Raw genomic sequence first — 27,282 nt, 5'->3', positions numbered from 1 at the left:
TAAGTAGATAAAATAAGAATTCATGAAATAGTAATGAATTTAGGACATTTAGCAACATATAAATACATCTACATTTTTACCTTTTCATCTGTGTTCTTTATTCCTAAAATTTTAAACTTCTATCTGGGATTATTTTACCTCTGCTTAAAAAATACCTTTTAGTAATTTTTTGGGGGTATGATCTGCCAGGAAGTAAATCTTTCAATTTTTTAATTTGTCTGAAAAAATTTCGTTATGTTCAATTTTGAAGGATATTTTTGCTGGGTATAGAATTCTAGATTAGCAAGTTGTTTTCTCTCAGCACTTTGGAAATATAAGTCCGGTGGTCATCTGGCTTTTATGTTACTATTGAGAAGTTAGCTTTGTTATTCTAATTATTATTTCTTTGAAGCAATCTGTTCTTTCCTGGCTGCTTTTCAGATTTTTTTTTTTTTGATTTTTAGTAATTTTACTATGTTAGGCTTAAAGTTATTAATTTATTTACAACTTGCTTCTTTCTAAACAACTTATTTCAAGGAGACATAAAATGCTGGGGTGTTACTTAATTTTTCTTTTTAAAAAAGAAAATTGATAAAAGAAACCAGTACATAATGACGGTTGGTGTAGGTATGTTCACAGGTTCTATTTTTAGGTACTTTTACATATTCCTTCTTTTTTTTTCTTTTCATTGAGTGTATTAGAGTGACTGGTTAACAAAATTATACAGGTTTCAGGTGCATAATTCTACAGCACATCTGTACACTGTATTGTGTGTTTACCACCCCAACATTACTCCCCCCAACCAGTTTACTGAGTTAAAATTGACAAATAAAATAGCATATATTTGAGGTATACAATGCAATGGTTTAATATATATGTGATTACTATAATCAGGTTAATTAGCACATCTGTGTGTGTATGTGTGTGTGTATGTGGATATGTTAATATTGCTTTTTACCAGAAGAATGATGGTAACGCAAGAAGTCAGAAAAGTTAAAAAAGAATCTAACAAGGTTATCTCTTTTCTTGATCTAACATTAGAAAAATAGACGAGAAGAAAAGGTTAGACTCCTCCCCCCCTTTAGATAGAATACCAGGAAAGAAGAGAGAAGAGAAGTGGGTGGTTTTTAGGTATCTTATTGCTTAATACAGTGTAGTATCAACTTGTTAGCATTCTCATTAGACTTCGTCACTTCATGATGAAATAATGCATTTTGAAGGGACAAATGCTTTCTAATAAAAAGCGTTATATTAATTCAGAAGTATTATACAAAGTGAAGGATCTTGAAAATGGTAGAAGATTGTTTATTGTAAAAGACAAATTATTTTATCTAATAAATGTCAATCTAAAGTGAAGGCCACATGCTATAGAAGCATTTTTTTTTCTTCCATACACCAAATTTATTTTTCTTTAGCATCCGTGAAGTCTTCTGTACTAAGTCTTGTTAGGGCAAGAAAATGTAGAAAAAGGAAAGCAAGGACTTTTATAACTTGAAATGTAAAAGCCCTTTTACAGTCACTAAACTGGGAGTAAAAATGATGAAATGCTTTTCTTTTGATAGTTATCTGAAGTAGTTTGTGCACGAAATCCTGTGAGCCAGGTATTTGAGTTACTGGATTGACATTGTATGATGGAAAATATCTGAAGCATTTTGATTTCTTGAAAGGTTATGTTGTGAAAAATTTGTTTTGTAAGAGTAGACGTACAAAGAGCATATGCCATTGTTATTACCTACAATCCAATAAAAGAATAGCTTTTGCAAATTAATTCCACATGTGTGTAGGAGTTGCTTTCAGTTAGGTTTCTTAGATGCCAGAGTAATTTGTTTCATATTTTTAGCACTGAAATGCTCCTTCAAATTCAGAATTCCTGCGACTCTAGCATGATATGTAATAGAAATAGCACAAAATAAAATATTTCAACAAGTAATTGAAATAGCAAATTCTATGGGTAATCTGTTGAATGCAGTGATATTTGCAGGGACATCATATGAGTGCAGTGTCTGTGAGGAGTCTTCCCGAAATGCGAGTAAATTCAAGAGTTATATCCGTAAATAACATAATTAAAAAGAGCAAGAACACAAAGCAATCTGAGTGAATGACAAGCAATTCATTGGTTCCCACAATATAGTATGATTTTCAGCTTGTAATATATATTTGCTTTTAAAATATCACTTAGTTGTGTATGTGCTGTAGCAAAATTAGGATGTTTTTCCTTCTTCTTGTGGTCTGGGTTTATTGGATTTTAAGTGATGGCAAAGGAATTCAGAGTCTATAGTGCTAGTAGGAGCAGACGTTCTCAGTAATGATAAGGATCATTCTCTCTAGTAGGAGCAGACATTCTCAGTAATGATAAGGATCATTCTCACTAGTAGGAGCAGACATTCTCAGTAATGATAGGATCATTCTCACTTCCCACTTGAAAGGGCAGGTGCCATGCGTGGTCTGTTACTATTGATGGCTTATCAAAGACCATCTGGAATTTTAAAAAATTTTCTTATTAATATTAAATGTGTTTTAAAAATTGACTGTCCAGGTTAGGAGTATAGTCTTTGTCTTATGTATTGCAATTTTGGGTATAGTTGTTACTAATGATTCCTCAATTTTAGATACTTTTATAACTTAAAGATGTCACTAACTTGGACTGAGTTCCAATAAGATTAAATGACATGTTTACTGCTAAATGTGACTGCAAAGAAGCAAGTTCCGTAGGCCCATATAAAGGAGATAGACTTGGGCTGTAATAAAACCATTTGAAGCTATTTCATTTACATTGTATTTTGTTGCAGTGTTATCACTTGTATACTCTTACCACAATGAAGTTCTAAACAGACCAATTGATAATCATTGTTAACAGGTCTGCAAAACGGCCTCCATCGCTGAATGAAGAAACAGTTAAAAGCCAGGTGGCAATAAAGTAACACGCGCTCACTGGAGCATGTGTGTAGAAAGGTGGAATTGAGGATGAACGAGGGAATAAATTTCATCCTCTGACTGGTAAAAGGAGGTAGGCAGGATGTTGTTGCTCGGTTGCTCTTAGTAGCTTAGCAGCTAGTTGACTGTATACCCCACAAAGACCACTTTGGCCATGAGGGCCACAGGACCACATTCAGCTTCTGCTGAGAAACATGGAATCAAGTTGGGAAGGATTGAAGCTAGAGGCTACAGCTCATCATAGAACCTTGTGCCCTCCTTAGAGAAAAAGGAAGGCCCAAATCAAGGGATTAGCTGCTCAGGAAGAACTGTGAAAACAAATTTAGGTGTTTTTTTTTTTTTTTTGTATTTTTCTGAAGCTGGAAATGGGGAGAGACAGTCAGACTCCCGCATGCGCCCGACCGGGATCCACCTGGCATGTCCACCAGGGGCGAAGCTCTGCCCACCAGGGGGCGATGCTCTGCCCCTCTGGGGCATCGCTCTGCTGTGACCAGAGCCACTCTAGCGCCTGGGGCAGAGGCCAAGGAGCCATCCCCAGCTCCTGGGCCATCCCCGCTCCAATGGAGCCTTGGCTGCGGGAGGGGAAGAGAGAGACAGAGAGGAAGGAGGGGTGGGGGTGGAGAAGCAAATGGGCGCTTCTCCTATGTGCCCTGGCCGGGAATCGAACCCGGGTCCCCCGCACACCAGGCCGACGCTCTACCGCTGAGCCAACCGGCCAGGGCCAAATTTAAGTTTCTTTGTCAAGATTAGCTTTAGCTTTCAGGCAGGAATAAATTAGGTAGGAAAGAAGCTGTCAGTTAGTTGCTTTGAAGTTCTTTGTTTTAACTGGTTTGTACTGAAGAATGGTCACCCATAGGGTATCTAATCATAAGGTTTGGCTATTCACCAAAGGTCTGAAGTTCGGTAGCTTGAGTCTATAGCAGGGGTCTCCAAACTTTTTACACAGGGGGCCAGTTCACTGTCCCTCAGACCATTGGAGGGCTGCCAAATACAGTGGTCCTCTCACTGACCACCAATGAAAGAGGTGCCCCTTCCAGAAGTGCAGTGGGGGCGGATAAATGGCCTCAGGGGGTCGCATTGCAGCCCGCGGGCCGTAGTTTGGGGACGCCTGGTCTATAGGAAAACACCATCCATCAATCCTGAATTTAGGAATTTTCCTTCTCTCCTGAAGTTTGTGCCATACTGAGTCTCTGTCTCAATCAGTTGACAGTGTCCCCAAATTATTGTGGCAGTTTTCAAGAGTTGATTAGATCTCTTTTGGGTATTTTTGAAAATGCAAACCCAAATCACTACTTTATGAGAGATGTTTTAAAAGCATACTGTACTTCTTGTCCTCAATCCTGACATGGTTTCTATGAGGGAAATGAGAAGATTCCAATTCTGGCCTCTGGCCTTTGAGGAAACACCAATTATACACATATGCGGGAAAAAGAAAACATTTTTAAAGCGACATGAAGGCAAGCATTCCATCAGTTGGCATAGACGAGAAGTTTAAGTACCAGTGGATCTTGGGCACAGTGGAAAGTAATGAGCTTTGGAATCAGAGAGGGCTAGCCTGGTCACTTCTCTGAGCCTCAAATTTCCCCTCTGCAAATTGTAGGTGACAATAATGAGGGCTTAGACTTGTGATTCTTAGTTTTAGCAACATCAGAGGGGGGTCTTTAAATAACTCTCCTGTCTGGACCCCGGAAGGACCAGGCATAGGCGGTTTTTTATATTTCCAGGAGATTCTCACGTACTGCTGGGGTCGAGAATCACTAGCCCGGACTAAGGTCGTGGTGAATGAATCTGAGAAAGTTCGAAGACTTAAAATCATAACAGTTGAGTTAGGAGGACATTGGGTCATCTGGCTTAGCTGCTTCATTTTGCAGTTAAATAAGGAAACTCAGAAGCAAGTAAGTAATATGAGTCGGTGACGTTTAATGTAGAGGCATGAAGCCGAGAAAGCGTTATGGTTGTTCTTTGGAACATGGTGATAAGGTTAACTGTGATATTGAAAGCGATGGGAAGCTTTGTAAAGAGAACAGGTTTATGAGAAAGAAAAGTTTGGTTTTCAGCATGCCGTTTAAGGTGACGGAGGAACACAGATGAAATGTGTGCAGAAGCCACTTTAAAATGGGAAAGACTCGTCCACGTGTAAATTAATATAACTCAAGTGGAAACGAGCCGGCCACGCGACATTTGAGCTCGCGGGCCGGGAGGGAGGCTGGCCCTTGTCAGCACAGATGTAATCGCTAACAAATGTTGACTTCTCAGAGGGTTAGCAGAGAATGGGAACAAGAGACGTGTGAGGACTGTCCCGGGATTCTCAGCCCTGGGAGGTGGGAACTCGAGCCTTGCAGCGTTCTCTGTCTGATCTGGATTTCTTTCGCTTTCTTTTGGCTCCCTGGCGATGTCCATCTATCAGCGCACGCCTCGTGCATTTCTGTTTGACTTACGTATCTGTATTGCCCACTGGACTTTAAGTCCTTTGAGGAAAATGACCACTGTCACCTGCCTATTTGTTTCTAACATCTAGAATGGTGACTGAATATAGTGGGTAATAAAGAAATATGTATTTTTTTCTTTTTCTTGATTTTTTTTTTTTTTTTTTTTAGTGAGAGGAGGGGAGGCAGAGACAGAGGCAGACTCCTGCATGTGCCTGGGCCAGGATCCACCCAGCAAGCCCATTAGGGGACGATGCTCTGCCTATCTGGTGCCTGAGCCATTTTTTAGTGCCTGAGGTGGAAGCCATGGAGCCATCCTCAGCGTCCAGGGCCGAGTTGCTCTAATCTAGCCATGGCTGTGGGAGGAGAGGAGGAAGGGGGGGGGAGAGAGAGAGAGGAATGAGAGGGAAAAGGGTGGAGAAGTGATGGGTGCTTCTCCTGTGTGCCCTGACCGGGAATCAAACCCAGGACTTCCACACACCAGGCCGACGCTCTACCACTGAGCCAACCGGCCAGGGCCAATATATATATATATTTTTTCAGTAACAAAAGAATTTAGAGTCGAGTCAGATCCTTACAAACATATTTTGCTTCCCCAGGACAAAAGAGGTACTTCTAGAAATTACATCTTTTGTTTTTTTCCTGGTTAGCAGTTTACTAGTTTAGTCTGTAAGCGTAACCAGTCAGATTTAGTAGCCTGTGGTGACTTTCTACTAAGTGTGTATGAGTTTTGAAAGAACAGGCTAACTTCTGAGTTCTGGATGCTTAGAAATTTCTTTACTGCAAGAGATATTTTGTTCAGTCTCCCCACTACAAGCTCTGTAATTTTTGCAATCTGCTGTGACATTGTCCTTCTTAGAGTTTCACTGACTTGGACGCCTTTGGCAGCTGGACTTGGCTCCCCTGTTTTACCTGTCCTCTCCTTGGGCATTCTCATTTCCATGTCTCTCTCATTAAATAATCCAGCTCTTGATTATCGAGGCTAATTGTGGATAGCAGTAATAACTGAAAACCATTCACACAAACCTCAAATTGCAACTTAGAATATGGTTTTAAATTCTTGATTTGGGGGAAGTTTGTATGGAAGGCAGGGCAAGAAATGACTGTGCAGCAGGAAACTTAGATTCTTTATAGTTGATCCTTCCTGGTGCCCAGAGGTTTTATTTATTTATTTATTTATTTATTTTTTTATTTTTCTGAAGCTGGAAACGGGGACAGTCAGACAGACTCCCGCATGCGCCCAACCAGGATCCACCCGGCACGCCCACCAGGGGGCGACGCTCTGCCCACCAGGGGGCGATGCTCTGCCCCTCCGGGGCGTCGCTCTGTTGTGACCAGAGCCACTCTAGCGCCTGGGGCAGTGGCCAAGGAGCCATCCCAGCGCCCGGGCCATTTTTGCTCCAGTGGAGCCTCGGCTGCGGGAGGGGAAGAGAGAGACAGAGAGGAAGGAGAGGGGGAGGGGTGGAGAAGCAAATGGGCGCTTCTCTTGTGTGCCCTGGCCGGGAATCGAACCCGGGACCCCTGCACGCCAGGCCAACGCTCTACCACTGAGCCAACCGGTCAGGGCCCTACCTTCAATTTTAAATGATAGCCTTGCTGGGTAGTCTTGGCTGTAGCTCCTTGCTTAAGGCATAATTATCTTTAAAAATTGCAAAAATAGCTCCTCAACACATATATATAGGTGGTTTGCTTAATGCCTAACTTAATTCTGGTAAGGGTTTAATTCATTAGAAAATTAGGGCATACAACTGTGTCTTCTTTCATGAATCAGGGAAGGATTCCAACCTCTATGAAAAGACTCATTACCTTAAACTTCTACATTAGAAGAACTCTCTTCTTTTCTTTGGGGGAGAATGTATTTGCATACTAACTTTCTTGGCATTTTTTACATTCAAGGCACAGTGCCAGGTCAGAGCCACCACCTGTATACTCAGCCCTCCCATGGCTGTTATCATTGCCTTATTATTTATATTTGATGATTGGGAATATTAGATAACTATAAATAAAGTTGGGTATATATTTTTCATTAATCTCAAGGGTTCCATTTGAAGTGTTGTAGGCAATTACAGAGGTTTTCCTCATTGACTTGTAATTATTGATTGGTGTGTGGAATGTGGTGGTGTTTTTCTATCTGTTTATAAGTAGGCATTATATTAGATGAAGATGAATTTAGAATGGAATCTTTTGGAACATTTTATGTAGATGAAGTCATTGTGTCTGGCATTGAGGGATACAAATTCAATGTTGTGTAATCCCTGGCCTGAGAGAGTTTACAGCCTCGTCAAAAATGAGAAACATGCGAAAAATTTTTAAAAGTGCCATAATATTTTATATGTGCTATTATAGAAGTATTATTTAGAGGGTATAGTGAGATGGTTTATGTTATTTGAAGGTAATATGATCGGCTCTGGGAGAGATCATTTTAAAGGAGGAATGGGTATTTGTAGGTCAATTGTGTTAATTAGTTTTGCTATGTGACAAACCGTCTCAAAACTTAGTAGCTTAAAACAACTATTTATTGAAGTTAAGATCCTGGGAGTTGATATATGCTTACTCTTATTAGCGACTGCCAACCCTTTTTGGGAAGTAGATGCCCCATTTTAGATTCCGCCAGCGATGTCTGAATTCCACTAGCGATGTCCGAATTCCGCCAGCGATGTCCGAGAGCTCTGGTGCCTCCACACCCATCCCGCATTTAGTGTTGTCGATCAGGTTAATTTAAATATTCTAATTTGTATGTGGTGGTCTCTCATTATGACTTTAGTTTGCATTTCCCTGGTGACTAATGATGTTGAACATTTTTTTTCCCTTGGCTCACCAGCCATTTTTATACCTGACTCTATGAAATGTCTATTCAAGTCTTTTGCTCAGTTAAACTTTTATTTTGGTCATTGTATCTTTTCTTACAGTCGTTTTTATATGCAGAGATGCAAGTTCTTTGTCTGAAATTTATTTGGTGAGTATTCTCTCCCAGTTTTTGGCGGCCTATTCAATATTTTCTCAGTAGTCTTTTAATGAAAAGCTTTGAGGTATGAAGAAGTCTAATTTACCTTTTATTTATTTTTGTTTTTTGGGTTTTGTTTTTTTTTTTGCTTCCACATACTAAGAAATCTTTGTCTACACCAGCTGATGAAGAAATTGTCTTTTTTTTTTTAAAAAGCTTTCTAGGTTTAGCTGTTATGTTTAGGTCAGTGATTCCTCTCAAATTAATTTTTGTGTATACTGTGTTTTATTTCTTTTTCCATAGGCAGATCCAGTTTGTTCAAATACCTTTCATTAAAAAAAAAGACTTTCTTCTCCATTAAATTTAATTTTCTAAATAAAATTATATGAAAAAATTAAAAGACTTTTCTTTCCCCTACTGAATTGCCTTGAACTCTTTGCTGAGAATGGACTGAGTGAGTACAGGTTTGTTTCAGGAGTGTCTGTTCTATTCCATTCATCTATTTACCCTCCTGCCAACACCACACTGTCTTTCTATAAAAGAAAATTTTTATTCATTTTAAAGAGAGGAGGGGGGGGAGAGAGAGAGAGAGAAAGACTAAGAGAGAGAGGAAGGGGGAGGAGCAGGAAGCATCAACTCCCATATGGGCCTTGACCAGGCAAGCCCAGGGTTTCGAACTGGCGACTCAGCATTCCAGGTTGACGCTTTATCCGCTGCGCCACCACAGGTCAGGCCCACACTGTCTTGATTTTATAGATTCAGAGTGTGTCTTGAAGTCAGTGTATGAATGCCCTCTATCTCTAATCTTTTTTCAAGATTGTTTTGCGATTCTAGGTTGTTTGTTGCTTTGGCATTTCCGTAGAAATGTGAAATCAGCTTGTCACTTTGTGCGGGTGAAAAAGCCTTCTGGGACTTTCATTTGGATTGCGTTCCATCTATAGATCGTTTTGGTGAGAATTGACATTTTGAACAATATTGAGTCTTTTAGGGTAAATATTTGTAAGCGTGTTTTTTGCTCATGTCACTCACCAGCTTAAAAAGCCTCCATTCACCACTATCACAATTATGGCCGTATTCCCAACAGTCTCTTTCCTGTTTTATGTTCTGTCCCCCGCATTGTGGACCCGGCTGCTTGTTCTTCCTCCTAGAGAGTCCGACCGGCTCTCCCTTGCTGTGTCTCTCTTGTCCTTCATACTCAGTGTTCTTCCCACCAACTCTCCCGACCTCCGCACCTCAGCTGTTACAGATGTTTATGTTATACGGCAGTAAGTTACAAATTAATGGTGAGAAGGTTTTGGAAAGCAAATTGTCATGGGGCAGATCACTTAACATTTATTTAACTTTGTAGTTATATAAAGTTAAAAATAAGCAAGACAAAACGGCTGAAAAAAAAATAGCAAAATGAAACAAAAATCACCAAACGAAACAGAATAAAGGCCCTGGCTGGTTGTCTCTGCGGTAGAGCATCGGGCTGGTGTGTGGAAGTCTGCTGGCATGTAGAAGTCCCAGGTCCAATTCCCCAGTCAGGGCACACAGGAGAACTGCCCAACAACTGCTTCTCTACCCCTCCTCCTCCTCCTCCCCTTTCTATCTCTCTCTTCCCCTCCTGCAGCCAAGGCTCCACTGGAGCAAAGTTGGCCCGGGCACTGAGGATGGCTCCATGGCCTCTGCCTCAGGCACTAGAATGGCTCTGGTTGCAACAGAGCTACTCCCCAGATGGGCAGAGCACCACCCCCTGGTGGGCATGCTGGGTGGATCCTGGTTGGGTGCAAACCCCAATGAAGATCAGAATGAGATAGGACTGTACTTTTATGTAGGCAGGTGGGAGAGACGAGCACAACACGTGCTGATCGGGAGAGCTGTGAAGAAACCCTGTCAGCCCGGGCCACCCTGCAGATGGAGCCACGAAGAGCCACGGAATAATGGTGTATGCCATCATGTGCTGTGTTCTCCTGCTGCTACTTAGAGGTTCAGAACGTTGAGGTGTTGGGGAAAACTGAGCATGAACCAGCTTCAAAGTTCTGTCAACATCAGTTCCTTACATACGAATCGTGTATACGTTCATCCAGCTTTCAGCACCAGTCACTGAAGACCGGACTGAATCAGGGTCCAGCTGAATCTTTCATTTCCACCATTAAAATTTCCCCAACCCCCCTGCCTGGAAATGACATTCAAGTACAGTATACTTGCCTTATGGTACTTATGTCTTCTACCCCATGCTACACTTCTCTCATTCTTTTATGGGATTGCAGTCTCTTTGAGATGCTTCCCAAACGCATCGCCTGTGTAGGCTCTGTAGCGCTTCAGATGGTATCCTGCATCTCACAGGTGTTTGCAAATATTTGACGAACGAATGAAATGAGTGAGTGAGTGATGAGTCAGTGAAACGCAGTGGGGAAATGAGAGATAACTAATAAATAAAGAAGAGCCTAGAACAAGACCATGCACCCCCCTTTAGGTTTTCTGTCTCAGTGTCGGTTCGGTAAAGGTACGGAGGAGCCCAAAGCTGGTTTAACCATAAGCGCAGTTAGGACTTGAGGTTCTTATAATATGAAAATTATTTCTCTTTTGTTTGAGAATACTTGTCTTCACAAGAACTTGCCAGAAAGCCATACCCCTGCTTGATTCTGTAGATAGTTCATTAATCTGCCTTTTAATGCAGATAATTTTAACAATTGATAGCTCTCATCAAAAGTTGGAACCTGCTGACAGTAGCAACTTCCAAATGGCTGTCAGATACGCCTTTACCACTGAATTCCAAACAGGTGTGTCAGCTAATTTCATCTCAACAGGAGGAAATAGGAAATAACCATAATCATTTTGTTATTAAGTTTGTAGATGAAAGGCAGACATTCACATGGCATTTTATATAGCATCGGTCTCTTTCTATTTCTACCTTATTTTTTGTATTTGATTCTTGAATACTTAGGCATTGTGCTTAGAAAAATAATGAAAAAATGTCTTCTATAGTTTATTTAAAATACAGTTTAGTTAAATGTAAAATCATTCTACGAGAGCAGTTGATATTTGTCGAATATATAGTCTACGCTAAAAAAATAATAATTTTGTATGAAGAGTCATTTGCTGCTTTCTGAGGGCAGCTGTGTGATAATGGAAAGGTGCGAGTCTGAAGCCAGGAAGCCTGTAGCCTTCTGTAGCTTTGTTTTTTATTTTTTTTTATTTTCCGAAGCTGGAAATGGGGAGGCAGTCAGACAGACTCCCGCATGCGCCCGACCGGGATCCACCCGGCATGCCCACCAGGGGGCGATGCTTTGCCCCTCTGGGGTGTCGCTCTGTTGCGACCAGAGCCATTCTAGCGCCTGAGGCAGAGGCCACAGAGCCATCCCCAGCACCCGGGCCATCTTTGCTCCAATGGAGCCTCGCTGTGGGAGGGGAAGAGAGAGACAGAGAGAAAGAAGAGGGGTAGGGGTGGAGAAGCAAATGGGCGCCTCTCCTGTGTGCCTTTGGCCGGGAATCAAACCCGGGACTCCTGCACGCCAGGCCGACGCTCTACCACTGAGCCAACCGGCCAGGGCCAGCTTTGCTTATTAATTCCTGGTAACCACAGTCTGTTCCTTCTCTTCTCTGGGTTCATTCTTCTTTTTGTACAGTGGAGGCAATACGTTTCCTCTAAGTACATTCCCATGGAAAGTGTGTGAGCATGTCTCTCTCCACACACCTTCTCTAACAGCAGGACTGATTTTTAAATACACATTTGCTAGTTTTGAGGTATTAAATAATCAAATGTAGCTTTTAAAAATATATACATAGAGTTGATTTTGGTATGTCTTTTATCTATTTATTGACTGTTATTTTTATATACATTTCTTTTGACCTGTTAATTTTGGATATACTCTTATTTTCATTTATTTGTTAAGAGTTCTTTATATATTAGCTGAAACGCATAAAACTGATTTTATAGTTCAAAAACAGTCGAATATTCTCAGCTTTATATCGTTTAGCTTAAATTATGTGTTTTATGTTGGTTGTCAACGTTTTTCCCAGTTTGTCTTGTGTTCTTTAAAAAAAAAAATTTTTTTATTGATTGATTTTAGAGAGAGAGAGAGAGAGAAAGAAACATCGATTTGTTGTTCACTCATCTATACATTCATTGGTTGGTGCTTGCATGTGCCCTGACCAGGGACCGAACCCACAACCTCATTGTATCAGGTCAATGCTCTAACCTCCTGAGCTACTCCGCCCCGGCTGTCTTTTGTTCTTTTATACCATGTTGTTTTTTAAAGCATATAACAAGTTTAGATTGCTTTTGCGGTTTGATTTAGAGGTCGTTTCCTTTGTAGTTTCCTCTGTAGCTTTCCTGCCGCAAGAGTTCCTTCCATCCCAAGGGCAGATAAATATTTTTGCAGTTTCATATTTTAAATTTAACTTTTAAAATCCATCTGGAATTCTGTTTGAATGTATTATTAAGGCAGGGATCTGTTTACTGAGTGATGAAACAATTACTTTCAGATTCCTGAACGAACTCTATTGTTTCATGTCATGCCCCATTGCTAAAAATCACAGAAGTATTATGTGTTCTGTACATAGAACACCCTTGACCTTGATTTTTTTATAAAATACTGGTGCCTTTGGTGAGCCAGTGTGCTTCCAGGATCAGTAATAATCCAGAGACCGTAATCTTGGCAATCTTCACTCTACTTTAAAGATATAAGATAGAAGTAGTGTGGCACACAGTACTTGATTTACTTGATGGCTTCCTCCAGCATAAAATTCTGTCATTCGTGGAACCTACCACATTAGCTCATATGGACAATATTGCTAAATAAAATGTTCTTTATGTGGAAAGACTTCAGGAAATCTTGATTATGTTTTCCTTTCCCTCTTTATATTACTTAAATTGGGCTCAACTGTAGGAATGATATCTCCATCTTACAATTTGTCATTTTGCACAAGAAACCAGGAGATGGCCTGACTTATTTATTAAGTAGTGCTATAGGGCCTGAGTTAAAGTGCCTGTCCCTTCACAGGTGTTTTAGACAGAAATTCCACTGATGTAGTCTAGAGTTTTTATAGCTTGTCTTGGTGTTACTGTGGAATAAAATGGACAAGGTTAAATAAATTCACCTGTAGTCTAAATTTCTGTCATTTGATTTAAATTATATGCAGTGGTTTTGATGTCATTGATGAGAAAAAAGTAAATTTGCTCTCAAGTTTTGTAATTTACTGTCAAGACATTCTGATGACGTCTGGTGAGTTCTTCTGGTAAGGGAAACTCCAGCCCCTCCCTTTTCCATTCGGACATCCCAAATGCCAGCAAAGAATGTATTTTTGAGATTTGGAAGACATACATGTATGCAATACGATTCAAACTCGTCCTATCTGAACTCAGAAATTTAATAGGTTTAGATAAATTTTTAGATAAATCTTTTTTGTGTCTGAATTGTTGCTATTTGCTAACTAAAACAGTGGGACAAAACTGATTCAATTATTAGCTATCCAACTCGAGAGACAAAATAAATTTTCATAGTGGGGGATACTTGTATTAATTAGGCCATGCTAGGTTTCATATGCTATGGAGCACTAAAAGAGTGAACATGAAATGGAAAAACCTTTCTAGATTCAAAGGACTGATGTTCCTCACATTCTCTGAGAAGCCAACCAGAGAGCTGCCCTTGCTGAGGATTGATCGGGTTCCTGACCTTCGTGGGGCTGTGTGGAATGGGCCCAGAGGCAGTGACAGCTCAGGGGCAGCGGGTTAGCCCTCTTGAAATGGGCTTGCCAGAACTGGAGGTTCGCATCTCCCTGGCCACTAGGTGGCTTCAGTTGCCCGCAAAGAAAGGATCCAGCCCAGAGGTTCTGTGGCGTTGCTTTTCACACTTTAAGAAAATAACTTTATTTTGTGAATATTTATTTTCTGAGAGAGAGTGACAGAACAAATTCATAAAACTTAAAGACCTTTGAGGGTCATCTAGCCTCACCTTGTCATGTTGGACAGAGAGAGAGCATTTAAGAAGACTTCTCCGGGTTGATCCAGCTAGATAGTGGCAGAGCCCGAGCCAGGCCCCCAGGCCCGTATCCACCTGCTCCTCTAGGTCTTTAGCTGTTGAATCAGTGATGTAACTCTATTCTTCATCCCTCTGAAGGTGCGCCGCAGGGTTTTGTGGCACCGGCTGCGCCTAAGCCCTGGAGAAGGTGTGCGCAGGAATGTTGTGTTGAAGGCAGGTGGGGAAGTGGGTGCTGGCCCATCTTATGGGAAGGACTGAGCAGTGATGTATCTTCTTTCAATCAAGTTGAGCTGTTTAGTGAATGAGCTGGCCACTTGCCATGACTCAATGTTGGGGTGTTCTGAGAATACTTATTTATTCTGAATAAGGCCTGGACCCTTATATACCTTATCCTTTTCTTCAAGTGAATAAAAACATTTTTTTTTCTAAGTTCTTTTTCTCTTAAGAATTATATGATTTTTGATTAACATTTAACCTTTAGAACAGGGTTGGTAACTTTTTTTTTTTTAAATCGCTGACATCACAGAAACGTCACAAAAATCAACACCAACAAATTCATTATGTACCAGCCGAAAATGACTTCTCATGTTGAATTTTCTTTTTTCTTCTGGGCAAACGATGGAAGAAGCAAATAGTGTTCATTTCAGCAAGATCAGAGAAACTTACAACTTTTATTTTATTTTTTTAATGGTAGGCTAAAATGGTGATTTCTGTATTCTGGCTAGCTGTTAGAGTCGAACAGAGGTCAGGGAGTCCAAGAGGAGGTAGGGTGAAAGGACGGGGCAGAAAGGTCATCGGGACGAGCAGGGTGATGGAGAAAGAGCTACGGAAGGAGAAAAGGGGGAACTTCCATCTGAGAGGGAGGGGAAGGCGCATGCGCGAAGGAAGTCACGGATGGTGGCCCCGGGGAGCCGGCGAGCGCGAGTCCCAAGGGCAAAGAGAACAAAAAGCAGAAGAGCACGGGCATGTCGCTTTCCAAGGCCACCAGACTCTTCGCCGTTCCCCCGGATTGCCCGGCTTTTGCCCCTGTGCCTCAACCCATGGCTTCAGCCAGCCCCCGGCCAGCGGCCCCGCTCTCGGTCCACTGTGGCTCCGCAGGTGCTGTTCTCAGCCGCGTGGGAGCCGGCGTGAGGGTTAGAAGACAGGCGCTTGAACAACTCTTAAAGCGGGGTTTGCCATGTCGTCAGCTTCCTCCAAATGGCGGCCATTGTAGTTGTTAGCGTGGGGGTTGTTTTTTTTTTTTCTTCCCTCCTGTACCAAATCAGAACATTGGGAATAGTTTCGTACATATAAATCAGGTTAGAAACATTTGAATTGAGCCTTTGATGTAAACCTTGAGAAATAGATATCGTCATTTTCTTACAGGGATATTGAAGCTTATTTGAATAAAAATGGAGTCGGTCAAGGCCATATCCACTGCAAAACTTCGGTTTGTCTTATTTTTCTCTTCTTTGTTGTAGTGGCTTAAAGGGAGCGATAGTCACCCTGAGCGATGACGGTCGCTTGCAGTGTTCCTACCTGGGGACAGATCCTTCTTTGTTCCAAGCTCCGAAAGTTGAAGCTAGGGAATTGAACTATGACGCGCTTGATGCAGAGTTGAAAGAACTTCAGAACATCATCAAAGATGCTAACAAATCACAAGGTATCTCCTTTAAGGGTTTTATTATTTGATTTTACTGTTCACTGTACAATTTATATTATTACTTTGTATATAGATAATTTTGTACACTAGTTAATCTCCCCTCCCTCCCCAGCTTAAAGTCATATTTGTAAAAACTGTGTTGCCCTTTAGTACACAAGGTCTTTGTGCTTCATCTGTGTTTTGTAGCTTCTGAAAAATGTGTCCTATTTAAGGTGACACTTTTACTTGTGCCCCCTTTCCAGGGACAGTGCCTATCTAGTCTTTTTCCTTAAACTCTAAAAAAGAAACAAGTCCTTCTTTGGGTAGTGGTTTCAGGCCTTGAGAAGATCATTAAGGTTTAGAGTGGTCATTTATTAACTTCTGATACCCCTGAATTACATGTTAGTTGCTTCTTTTAAAAGAAACCAAAGCAGTCCACGAGTTACCACGTTGTTACTAAAAAATGCAGTCATTTGCAGCTTAGTAACATAATTTATGTTTGTAGTTAATTAGCCGTCCAAATGGAGTGTAGCCTGTGGTCCGCTGATTTCTAATGACTCAGACAGAGGCTGATGGTATTTTCAGTTCCTGAGTTTTGAATAACTCAATATTATCTTACTTTGGGATTCACAGGGGTATAATTTTATTGTAAATTGAAAGGAGAAACAAAACACCAATGCTGCAGTTTGAGTTGGACATGTGAAAAGCATTACTTTTGAGTTCCCTTCTCAGGGTCAGGTAAAAGTATTGTTTTAATGAGAAAAAATACGGACTACTTTCACATAAAGGAGATGTTAAAACAAGTCGGAATAATAAAAGAAGCAGGGCATCAGAAGCCAACCCAAACAACGGGGCCAGTCTTCATCCTGGGCCAGTCGCTCTGATGAGATTTATGTATTTTTGAGCCTCTATTACCAAGACCGATTCAGAGGGATTTCGAGAATATATTTTAAAATTATGAATATTAAAATAAAATAATTATTCTTTTGGCTTTGCACTTTCTCTTAGAAAGTTTTGAAAGTAAACCAGTGAAACTTAGGTCTTTTAAGTGCCTTCCAATTAGTTAAAAACCTACTCATTATCCGCACCCCTCCCTACCGCCCCCTCCCAGTCAAACAGAAAACGGTTAAAATTGGATGTGTCATAGTGCAATATACAATTTTTCTCCCATTTATGATACTGGTGTTTTGGGATTAATGGAATTAGAAGTCTCATTTTGTCGTTCAAAAACTTAATTGGGGGAGAGTGGCATATGTGTATATATATATATATATATATATATGAAACATGAAATTTCTAGAGTTCATTAAATGAATTGAATGTGGCTTTTGACTCCAAAGTTTGTGCCTTGAGATTTTGCTCTTTCCATAAACAATGTGCTAATGATATTTTGATTAACACTTAATTGTGTGAAACGTTACTCAGAAAAATCCGTTACAGCTCGAAGTGATTTTTTTGGTGACCATAGTGATGCCCTTGGGTGAGAAGGGTTAGGCTGTTCCACTTGTCAGTACCTTGATCCTTCTGTGTAATTTAAAATAACTGCTAATTAAGTTAGGGATGTACTCACGGACTTGGTGCAAAAGTTCATTATGTACATAACCTCCAGTTTTAGTTGACATTTGAAGTTCTCTGCCCTTTCCCCACCATCATTTGGTTTTATTTCTGAACAAGAAACACTGGGAAACTTTTTTAAAAAGAGACTTTTAAAATACTTTATTTCTAGATATGGAAAAAAAAATTAGTATCCTGTACCCTTCTAAAACTGCGTTATATTTCTTTAATAAAATGCCTGTAATTATGTAAAAGCACCAATCGTTTCAATATAGAAGATTATGAGAAGTTAAGACTCTGAACTTTTTGGTGACCTCATTATTCATTTAAATGCCACTTATTTCACTTATAGTGACTTGAACTTGCAAAAAATTTCACAGCCTTGGCGGGTTATATTCAGCACTTACAGCTTTTTTTTTTTTTTTATTTCTTCAAAGCAAGAGTTGCAGCAAAATTTAAAGCCAATTTAAAGAGTACGTTTCATTGTACACGTGGTGTACATTATCTACTGTAATAAAAGGGTTTTTGAACCTGACTTTATGTGTGTAAGTTCTATGAGGAATGTATGTTGTAAGCATGAAGTTATAGTAATAATTTCTGTATGGCTCATGGATTTTGAAAGTTTTCCTACTCGACCCATTAGTGGGAATCCTGCGAAGCATTTATGTTACCAGTAGTCCAGAACATCTGTCAGTAGGCGCTTTCAAAGATGGAAGTTTCCTAATGATTTAGACGGTTGGTCACATCCTCTACTTGGGGTGAGTCTGGGGAGTGGGCACGATATTGAGACAGACTCCCCGCACAGCGGTGCCTTCAGGAAGGGAAAGAGAGCAGCACCATAGAGTATAAGGCAGGGGTCTCAAACTCGCGGCCCGCGGGCCGCATGCGGCCCGCCGAACAATTTTGTGCGGCCCGCAGACTAATCCACGAAGTTCAAAATATTTTGGATAAAATTAAGTAAGCCTAGGGGCCTACTTGTATTTTTCATTTCTCTAGCATCCTAGCTAGATATTAGCTTAGTTAACAGCAGTTGTGATGCGAACTACAGTTTCTGGTCGTTTTGTGACACTGAGTAAACTGCATGTACGATTGTGCTTGTTGTACTAATTTTTTTTTTGTTTTCAACTGCAGTGAGAAAAGTGTTGCGTAACAGTTGCCTTTTGTAGACCTAGTGCGGCCCGCCGAAGGGCTGTGATCTTGCTCTGCGGCCCACATGCTGAGTTGAGTTTGAGACCCCTGGTATAAGGAAAAGCCCGCGGCCTGTGGGAAACATGTCCAGGATAGCCGAGCTGCCAGTACCACCGGGCACGGGAAACATTGGCACTTGGCGACCTTGTCGGCAGATGGGTTGTTCCGGGCGATGTGTGGCTGCATATACCAGAATGCCCAGATAAAGCGGCTTAAGCAGGCTGGGGTTTCTTTCTTTCCTGTGGAAAAGAAGTCCAGCGGTGGGCCGACCAGGGTTGGTTTGGCAGGCCCACTGTCATCTGGGACTCTGACTCCTTCTCTCCCAGGGTCGTCTGCTGGTGCAGGGTGGCTTCTGGAACTCCTGCCCTCACATCTGCAGCTGAGTCAGAATCCTTCCTGGAAGCCACACCCTGAGCAGCTTCTGCCCGCATCTCCCTGGCCGCTGCAGGAGCAGAGAGCCTGGGAAATTGAGTATTTTAGCTGAGCGCTTTGTTGCTTAGAATAAACTTGGGCTCCTTTTAGTAAAAAAAGGGCTGAAGGATGGTTTTTGGGTGGGCGCTGAGCAGCCTTCTGTACCCTTGCTAAGTAAGTTCTCGAAATTCCTATTCCAAATTCCGCATGTTGGTGGGAATTCCTGATGGCATGTGCAGGCAGGTCTTCGCTTTGTGAGACACCTGCTTGTTCATGCGGCTTCGTCCAGGGCTTTCCATCTGCCGTGTCGGTTACCCTCAGCGCGTGGGGCTGCTTCCTCTCGGGGTCAGGGGTGATTTCTGCAGTCCTGGGCGTTATGAGCAGATACGATTTACAGGGAAGAAGAGAGCTATTTCTCCTGAGTCTCCCCTTTTATGAAGGAGGAATAGCTTTCCCAGAAGCATGTGTAGCACCCCCCCCAACTTTTCTTACCTCATCTCTGCCAGGATTAAGCCCCATGCCCATGCCTAAAACCAATGGTCAGGGGAGCGAGGTCAGCATGATTGGATTTGACCAACCCAATGACTGCGGTAGAGGTGACTGTCTCAGCAGAATTAGGTCTCTGGCACATGAGGGAGAGTGAAGGTGGACTTAGGGGTGCAGCTGGCGGTCTGTCACATATATATGAGCATGTGTGCATGCGTGCACACATGCATTGCATAAGTATTATTTATGTTTCTAATTTAGGGTCTCTGTCACTTGTTCATCATATCTTATTATGCACTATAACCATTTTTTTTTAATTGTGATATTTAAGTTGTAGAAATAACATGAATATGGCGAAAAGAATTCAAGCAGTGCTAACAGGGTAAACTCCAGATGCTGTGCCACTAGGCTGTTTAAAGGTTACCTTTATCAAGAGTGCTTGTACATTCTTTAAGAAAATTGTCATGTCTCTGTCATTATTTTTATACAAATATGTGCATATTAAACACATTGTGGTACGTCTTGCTTTTATATTAATAAGCATATCTTGGAGTTTTTTCTTATCCGTATATAAAGATGGACAGCAGTCTTATTTATAACTTCGGGTTTTAGACCAGTTGCACAGCATGGAGATACCATAATTTAGTTAACCATTTCCCTTTTAATCGAAATGTAGAGATTTAGGTTGTTTGATTTTTGTTTTTAATAAATGCCAGCCTCGGCCCTGGCCGGTTGGCTCAGTGGTAGAGCCGTCAGCCTGGCGTGCAGAGGTCCCGGGTTCGATTCCCGGCCAGGGCACACAGGAGAAGCCCCCATCTGCTTCTCCACCCCACCCCCTCTCCTTCCTCTCTGTCTCTCTCTTCCCCTCCCGCAGCCGAGGCTCCATTGGAGCAAAGATGGCCTGGGCGCTGGGGATGGCTCCTTGGCCTCTGCCCCAGGCGCTGGAGTGGCTCTGGTCGCGACAGAGCGACGCCCCGGAGGGGCAGAGCATTGCCCCCTGGTGGGCGTGCCTGGTGGATCCCGGTCGGGCGCATGCAGGAGTCTGTCTGAGTGTCTCTCCCCGTTTCCAGCTTCAGAGAAATACAAAAAAAAATAATAATAATAAATAAATAAATAAATAAATAAATGCCAGCCGCAAAGAACCTCCTTGGGTATGTCTGTGAGTTGGCTACAGCTATCAAAGTGTAAGGTGTACATATCCTGTGACTTAACAGACCAGCCCCAAGCAGAATTACTAGCCTTCAGAAGTAATAACTTCAAAACGACTTACCACTGGAAAGGGTTGTACCAATTTGGGCTTCCACCAGGAGTTAAGGGGCAGGCAGTGAAATTCCCAGTGCTGGTCTGTCAGTGGGTCACATCCTAGTTAATATCTTTGGAGAAAGAGAAAATTTTTCTTTAAAATATTGTAGCACGGGAAGAATTAGCGTTAGTCTTGTAATTCTGTAATGCATTAGTTTCTTCAGCTTATATATATATTTTTTGAGACAGAGAGAGTCAGAAAGAGGGATAGATAGGGACAGACAGACAGGAGCAGAGAGAGATAAGAAGCATCAATCAATCATCAGTTTTTCGTTGGGACACCTTAGTTGTTCATTGATTGCTTTCTCATATGTGCCTTGACCATGGGGTTACAGCAGACCAAGTAACCCCTTGCTCAAGTCAGCGACCTTGGGTCCAAGCTGGTGAGCTTTGCTCAAACCAGATGAGCCCGTGCTCAAGCTGGTGACCTCGGGGTCTTGAACCCGGGTCCTCCGCATCCCAGTCCGACACTCTATTCACTGCGCCACTGCCTGGTCAGGCTCTTCAGCTTATATGTTTATGGAGATGCTTTTTGATACATGATATGGTATAGATACCCTTAACAATTTATACAGCATGTTTTACTTTATGATTAAATCTTTTTTCTTTCTTTTTCCTTTTCCAAATTACAGGTGTTTGGCCCATGACTGAGAGAGAAGATGACTTGAAAGTTTCTGTCATGGTTTCTCCGACCTTAGATTCTGTCCCTGTAAGTGTTTTTTGCAGACATGGGAAGGGTTTTTGATGGTGATAGACTTATGAGCTGTGGTCAAAATGACTGATTTAAATTATGGGTCTTCAGATAGAAGCTTTAAGGAGATAACAACTTTTAATCTTTGTTACTTTCTAGAAATAAACATTTCTACTCTCTTAGTGTAGTAAGGAGTTCCTTAGGAAGACTTCTGTCTAAAAAAAGGGAGGGGGGCAGTAGAAGGGGTTCTCATCATCATTCTGATCTAACTTTTTTTAAAGTTTACCTTTTCAGTACCAGAGTATTGAGATCATTTTAATTCAAATGAATAATACATCTTGACCCCACAAAAATATTTTGACGGATCAATGTGATAATGTTTATGAAAGGCCTAGTGCAGGGTTTGATAATTTACAGACTTTAATACATTATGTTGCTGTGATGAGGGTGCTTATTTAAGAGTAAACAGTTGGGCCAGGAATTCTTACCTCCTCTTCCTCCATCTCTGTCCTGGTGATGGTGGTGGTGATGGTAGTGGTGGTGATGATGGTGGTGATGGTAGTGGTGGTGATGATGGTGGTGGTGATGGTGGTGGTGGTGATGGTGATGGTGATGGTGGTGGTGATGGTATTGGTGGTGATGGTGAGGGTGATGGTGTGTACAGGACAAGGTATTTAGTTTTCTTAGTCTGAATTTTCTCATCTGTAAAATGAGAGTAATAATATAATCTCCTTTGTTGAATTGTTGTGATAATTAACCAGCATCATCATCATAAAATTACATTTTAATTCTTCCAACATTATCATCACCATCACCATCACCACCATCATCACCACTATCACCACCACCATCACCACCACCATTACTACCACCACCATCATGACCATCACCACCACCATCACCACCATCACCACCACTAGCATCACCATCACCATCACCACCACTACCATCACCACCACCATCACCATCACCATCACCACCACTACCATCACCACCACCATCACCATTACCATTACCATCACCACCACCATCACCACCATAATCACCACCACTACCATCACCACCACTATCACCATCACCATCACCGTCATCACCACCACCACCATCGTCACCACCGCCACCACCATCACTACCACCACCGTCACCACCGCCACCACCATCACTACCACAACCACCATCATCACCATCACCACCGCCACCACCATCACTACCACAACCACCATCATCACCATCACCACCACCACCACCACCACCATCACCATCACCACCACAATCTCCACCACCATCACCACCACCGTCACCACCGCCACCACCATCACTACCACAACCACCATCATCACCATCACCACCGCCACCACCATCACTACCACAACCACCATCATCACCATCACCACCACCACCACCATCACCATCACCACCACAATCTCCACCACCATCACCACCACCAACACCACCATCATGACCACCACAATCTCCATCACCGTCACCACCACCAACACCACCATCACCACCACCACCATCACCGTCACCACCGCCACCATCACCACCACCACCACCATCTATATTTCATTACTTGTGTCATTTCCTGCCATATCTTAGAACCTGTCACATATAGGTGCTCAATATCTACTTGTTCTATAAGTGAGTGAACAAAACTGAGAATCAAGGAGGATGAAAGGGGGACTATCCTTGGTTATATAACCCTATCTCCCTGTTTAATCTTCTGTAGGCATTTGTTAGATTATGATTGGTTATGCCTCACTACCTGCTTTTTGGGAAAAATCTGTTAATTTTATCTGTGTTTATACCAAAAATTGGTCAGTTTAGACAAATGATCGAATCCACTGGTTTTACTGTATTTGGAGTTCACATCATATCATTTTGTCTAGGAAGTGATTTTAATATCTGAGAATCAGAGCATAATATAGTAAGTAGTTGTCATAAGTTTTCACAGATTAATTTCAGTATTAATGGCCAACCCAAGTCATGATAAAAATCACGTTAACATTGCCATCGTATAGTAAGTTGGGTACACTTAAAAAAAATAGGACCACATATGAAAGAAACATTCACCCAGCTGGTCGCATAGTAGAGGCACTGTTTTAAACATTGGCCATTCAGCACACACCATTTCTCACTCTACCTGAAGGGTGTAGTCTGAGCGGAACATTTCTGCTTAGTTAGCTGACAAATGTACACACGTTCTCTGGCCTTGGGAATGATTCCTTTTTTCCTTTGGGCAACTTATATAAATTTTTTTTTCTTAGGTTCTCTTAAACATAAGCTCTTCAGAATGAGGAATTCCCTTTCTGTTCTTTAGCAACTTTTGATCCTTGTAGGAAAAGGCCTTATGTAATAGCGCTAGATTGTAATGTATAGTTCCCTGTTGGCAACCTGGAGTGCCATTTCCTTTTAAGTAGGTGTCTCTTTCCAGCTTCATTTTCCCTGTCTCGCTATTTTTTCCTTCTTAAGAGATTCTTGAGAGTATCGTATTCATTCCATTGGAAAACATTAGTCCAGTGATTTATGTGGCTCCGGTGCCATGGTGTCTTTGTATGGCCATTTCTCTCTGGCTATAATTTTATTTCCCAAAGGACTGCTGCCCTCGGAGTACCTAGGTGTTTAGACAATGGATTGGAAAGAGCAGGAAACAGGAGCTGTTTGTTTCTTTTCTAGGTCTTTGGACAGGTAAATGTAAAACATTTCCTGGATTTTAAGTAATACTAGAGCAAAAAGCCTGGCTTAATGTTTTATTTTGAATCATTAATATGAAAGCAGGCATCTAAGAAATAATGTAATTTATATTAGAATGGGGTCTTTTATAGAGGGGCAAGCTTGGCTAGCCTATCTTCTTGATGGAGAAGTCGGATTCGTGTTCACATGTGGTTTCCCGTGGAGTCGTAAACAGCATCTGAACCTCCCAACTCTTAATTATGTTGATGCCCATTATATCATAGCAATCTCCATTGCTTCGACATGGCTTAACTTTTTTTAGTTAAAACATTTCAAATAGGTTAAGTTCAAGTACAGTGGATCTATTCATTGGTTGGATGGAGATTTTAGGACCTTCATTGTTCCCCAGGAATTCACATGGGCATTACTGGAAAATGTGCTGCCCCTTTGTTTTATTCTGCCACTCTGAAAAATAAGTTATAAATTATAAGGAGATGTCTGCTCCATTATATTGTACTCTGAACTCTTTAAGAGGTAGTAGCAGGTGACCTGGGCTGATGCTCAAAAAGTGAATGAGTTTATAATATGAGCTAGTGAAGGAAAAAAAAAATCATACTTTTACTTTCACTTTCTAGGTGTAAAACCACTCTGTCTTTATGTTATCAGTTACGTGTCTTAGATATGGTTTCATATGATTAATAAGAAGAAAACATACCTTCGGCATGTTAGAAATAAAAGGGCTTAAAAGAGTGGCATAATGTTCAACTGAGACGTGAAGAAGGCCTTCTTCCATGTACTATAAAGAATGAGTTAATAGAATTAGTTTCAGCATTTAAATAATTTTGGCAATAGAATAGCTTGATAATAGACTACGTGGAGGAGGAGGTGGGTTTATGAATATTAACTCATGACTTTCCGGGTGAAGACTTCGGAGAAGGACGTGGGCTCTCTCAGTCTGTCGTGAGAGTGGTAAGCCCTTCACAGCCAGCTCCCGATTTGGGCGGGGAGTGTATCTGTTGCCATGTAGTCGCTCATCGAATGTGATATTGAGACCATTGTTTTCTTCCTTTCTCCTGTGTGTTCACAGCAAGCTCCTGACGCTGAAGTGGGAGCTGACCCTGTCCCTTCCGCCACAGTGAAGGTATTGTACCGAGCTCTAGACTGTAATGTGCAAACAACCTTACACATTTCATCACACTTGTCACTGTTCTCACTCTGAAAATTGCCTATGGAAATGTCAAACACACACCTGAAATTTGTATAATTTCCTCAGGGTGGTGAATCGATAACCTTCATTGCTTTCTACGAACATAAAACAGATAACTGTATTCACAGCAATATGTACATAATATAAACAGTTATTATGACTTATTTCTACCATTATTTAAATGTGTTGTATGATCCATGGTCTTTTTTTCTAGAAACAAAGATAACATTTTAAATATGCTAAAGGAATTATGTCATCACCATAGACCAACCATTGTCATCATTAGACCAACTGGTTGATTGAAGCATCATATATATGCTTGGGAATTATATGAGTGATAATAATATCTTTCTTCCATGTATGATTATATATGTGTTTGAAAAGAATTCCCAGTCATCCATCTGCCATAATATTAGCTTTAAAGAGGTGTATTTATAGCAAGAAAATATTAAAGGAAGAAGCCACAAAGTAGAGTAGTGACAAATTGATAGTCCTAAAAAAATAGAATATGAAGGATGTGGTTTTGGTTAAAATGTTTAGTCCTGTCATTGTAGAGTTTTAGACTAGAACTCAAATGTAGAACCCTCTTAAGGCCTTTAGATGAAAGTGTGGTCATCAGTCAGCACATTATTAAGTTGAAAATATTTATCACTGCCCGGAGCTTGGAGCCAGGGAAAGTTGTGGATCTTGGCGATTCGCTTAGTCAAAACTTGGACAGGGCTTTATATTTTCTTAGATTATGGGTTGCTGTCCTTGGAGGAGCTTGACAGGGTACCCAGGCTTTACCAATTGTGTTCGCTTACACTGGACCCAGCGGGTGGCCCTCGTGTGGGGATCTTGGGTAGAAGTTGAAGGGAGCCCAATCTTTTAACAGTTTCCTAAGCTAATTTTTTTGGATTCTTGCCACTGGAAACAAGGGTGGTCTTTCCCCAGCCTGCTTCTCCCCTATTCAATCAAAGGCTCTATCTCATTAATACTTTGGAGTCTGGAAAAGCATTAGTGGCAAGAAATCAAACACTTAAGGAAAAAAAAAACCACACACACCAAAAAACCCTGCCGAGTTCCAGGAATGATCTATAGACTATTTTTGTGGGGAAACCCTTTTTATATCTATCTACTGATATTGTTCAGACACATACACATAATCATTCAGGCACACGCTGTAAATTGCGAAAATGTCTTGTTTCCAAACCAGATAGCATTGCTCATGTTCATTTCCCGCCAGCTTCTACGCGCTGCTGCGGGTAAAACCTACCTTTCTCCCCCTCCCGTGGAGCCTGGGCTTTCCTGTGTGGCAGCCACCTGAAAAGGATAGCGTGACGCTCCTGGAAAATCTTCCCTCATTAGTGGAATTTACCGTATGTGAGAAGGACTTCCCTGTGGCCATTCTAAGAGCGTGGCAAAGGAGACAACACACAAAGGTGGCAGGCAATCCGCTGGACTCACCCAGCAGGCACAATGACTTCCTGGTTCTGTCTGACAGTTTTGATACAAATTTCTGCTATAAATCGCTCCTTACAGCTTTTTATAACAGCAGCCGCCAAGATATATAACCGTGCAAGTTTCCATCATCATAAATCCTGTTAATTGAGAAAATGTTTCCATAGGTTCCAAGGGAGCGAAGATGTGGCTACCTTGAGTATGTGCGCATGACACACGACCTCCTCTTCCAGGCAGCTCGGAGAGGGGGGGGTGTTCGGAGCCGGCCTCTGGAGTCGCAGTTCTAGATCTAGGATAAGAACTCGGAATTATATTTCCTAGGGATCCTATTTCATTTTGTTAGAAGCAGAAAATAGCATGGAAAATTCTTGTATTAATGTTTTATATTTTTCCCTTAATATTCTATAATTATTTTGCTCCTAAAATACGAGGTTTATGATCTAGCCAAGTCTTTCACTCT

The 27,282-nt window shown here is 41.4% G+C and overlaps 1 protein-coding gene across 2 annotated transcripts in view; it reads left to right on the top strand.

Annotated features, from left to right (window-relative positions):
* The window catches only part of BBS9 (Bardet-Biedl syndrome 9), a 384,264-nt gene that overhangs the window by 147,508 nt on the left and 209,474 nt on the right, over nucleotides 1-27,282 (top strand). For both annotated transcript variants that reach the window (XM_066354391.1, XM_066354392.1), the window contains 3 exons: nucleotides 15,710-15,891; nucleotides 21,444-21,520; nucleotides 25,263-25,316. In XM_066354391.1, the coding sequence (XP_066210488.1) occupies nucleotides 15,710-15,891; nucleotides 21,444-21,520; nucleotides 25,263-25,316 (313 nt within the window). The remainder of the gene's footprint in view (nucleotides 1-15,709; nucleotides 15,892-21,443; nucleotides 21,521-25,262; nucleotides 25,317-27,282) is intronic.

This window comes from Saccopteryx leptura, chromosome 12 (assembly GCF_036850995.1).
Source record: "Saccopteryx leptura isolate mSacLep1 chromosome 12, mSacLep1_pri_phased_curated, whole genome shotgun sequence".
Lineage (NCBI taxonomy): Eukaryota > Metazoa > Chordata > Mammalia > Chiroptera > Emballonuridae > Saccopteryx > Saccopteryx leptura.
This window is presented reverse-complemented; position numbering and strand designations above follow the sequence as displayed.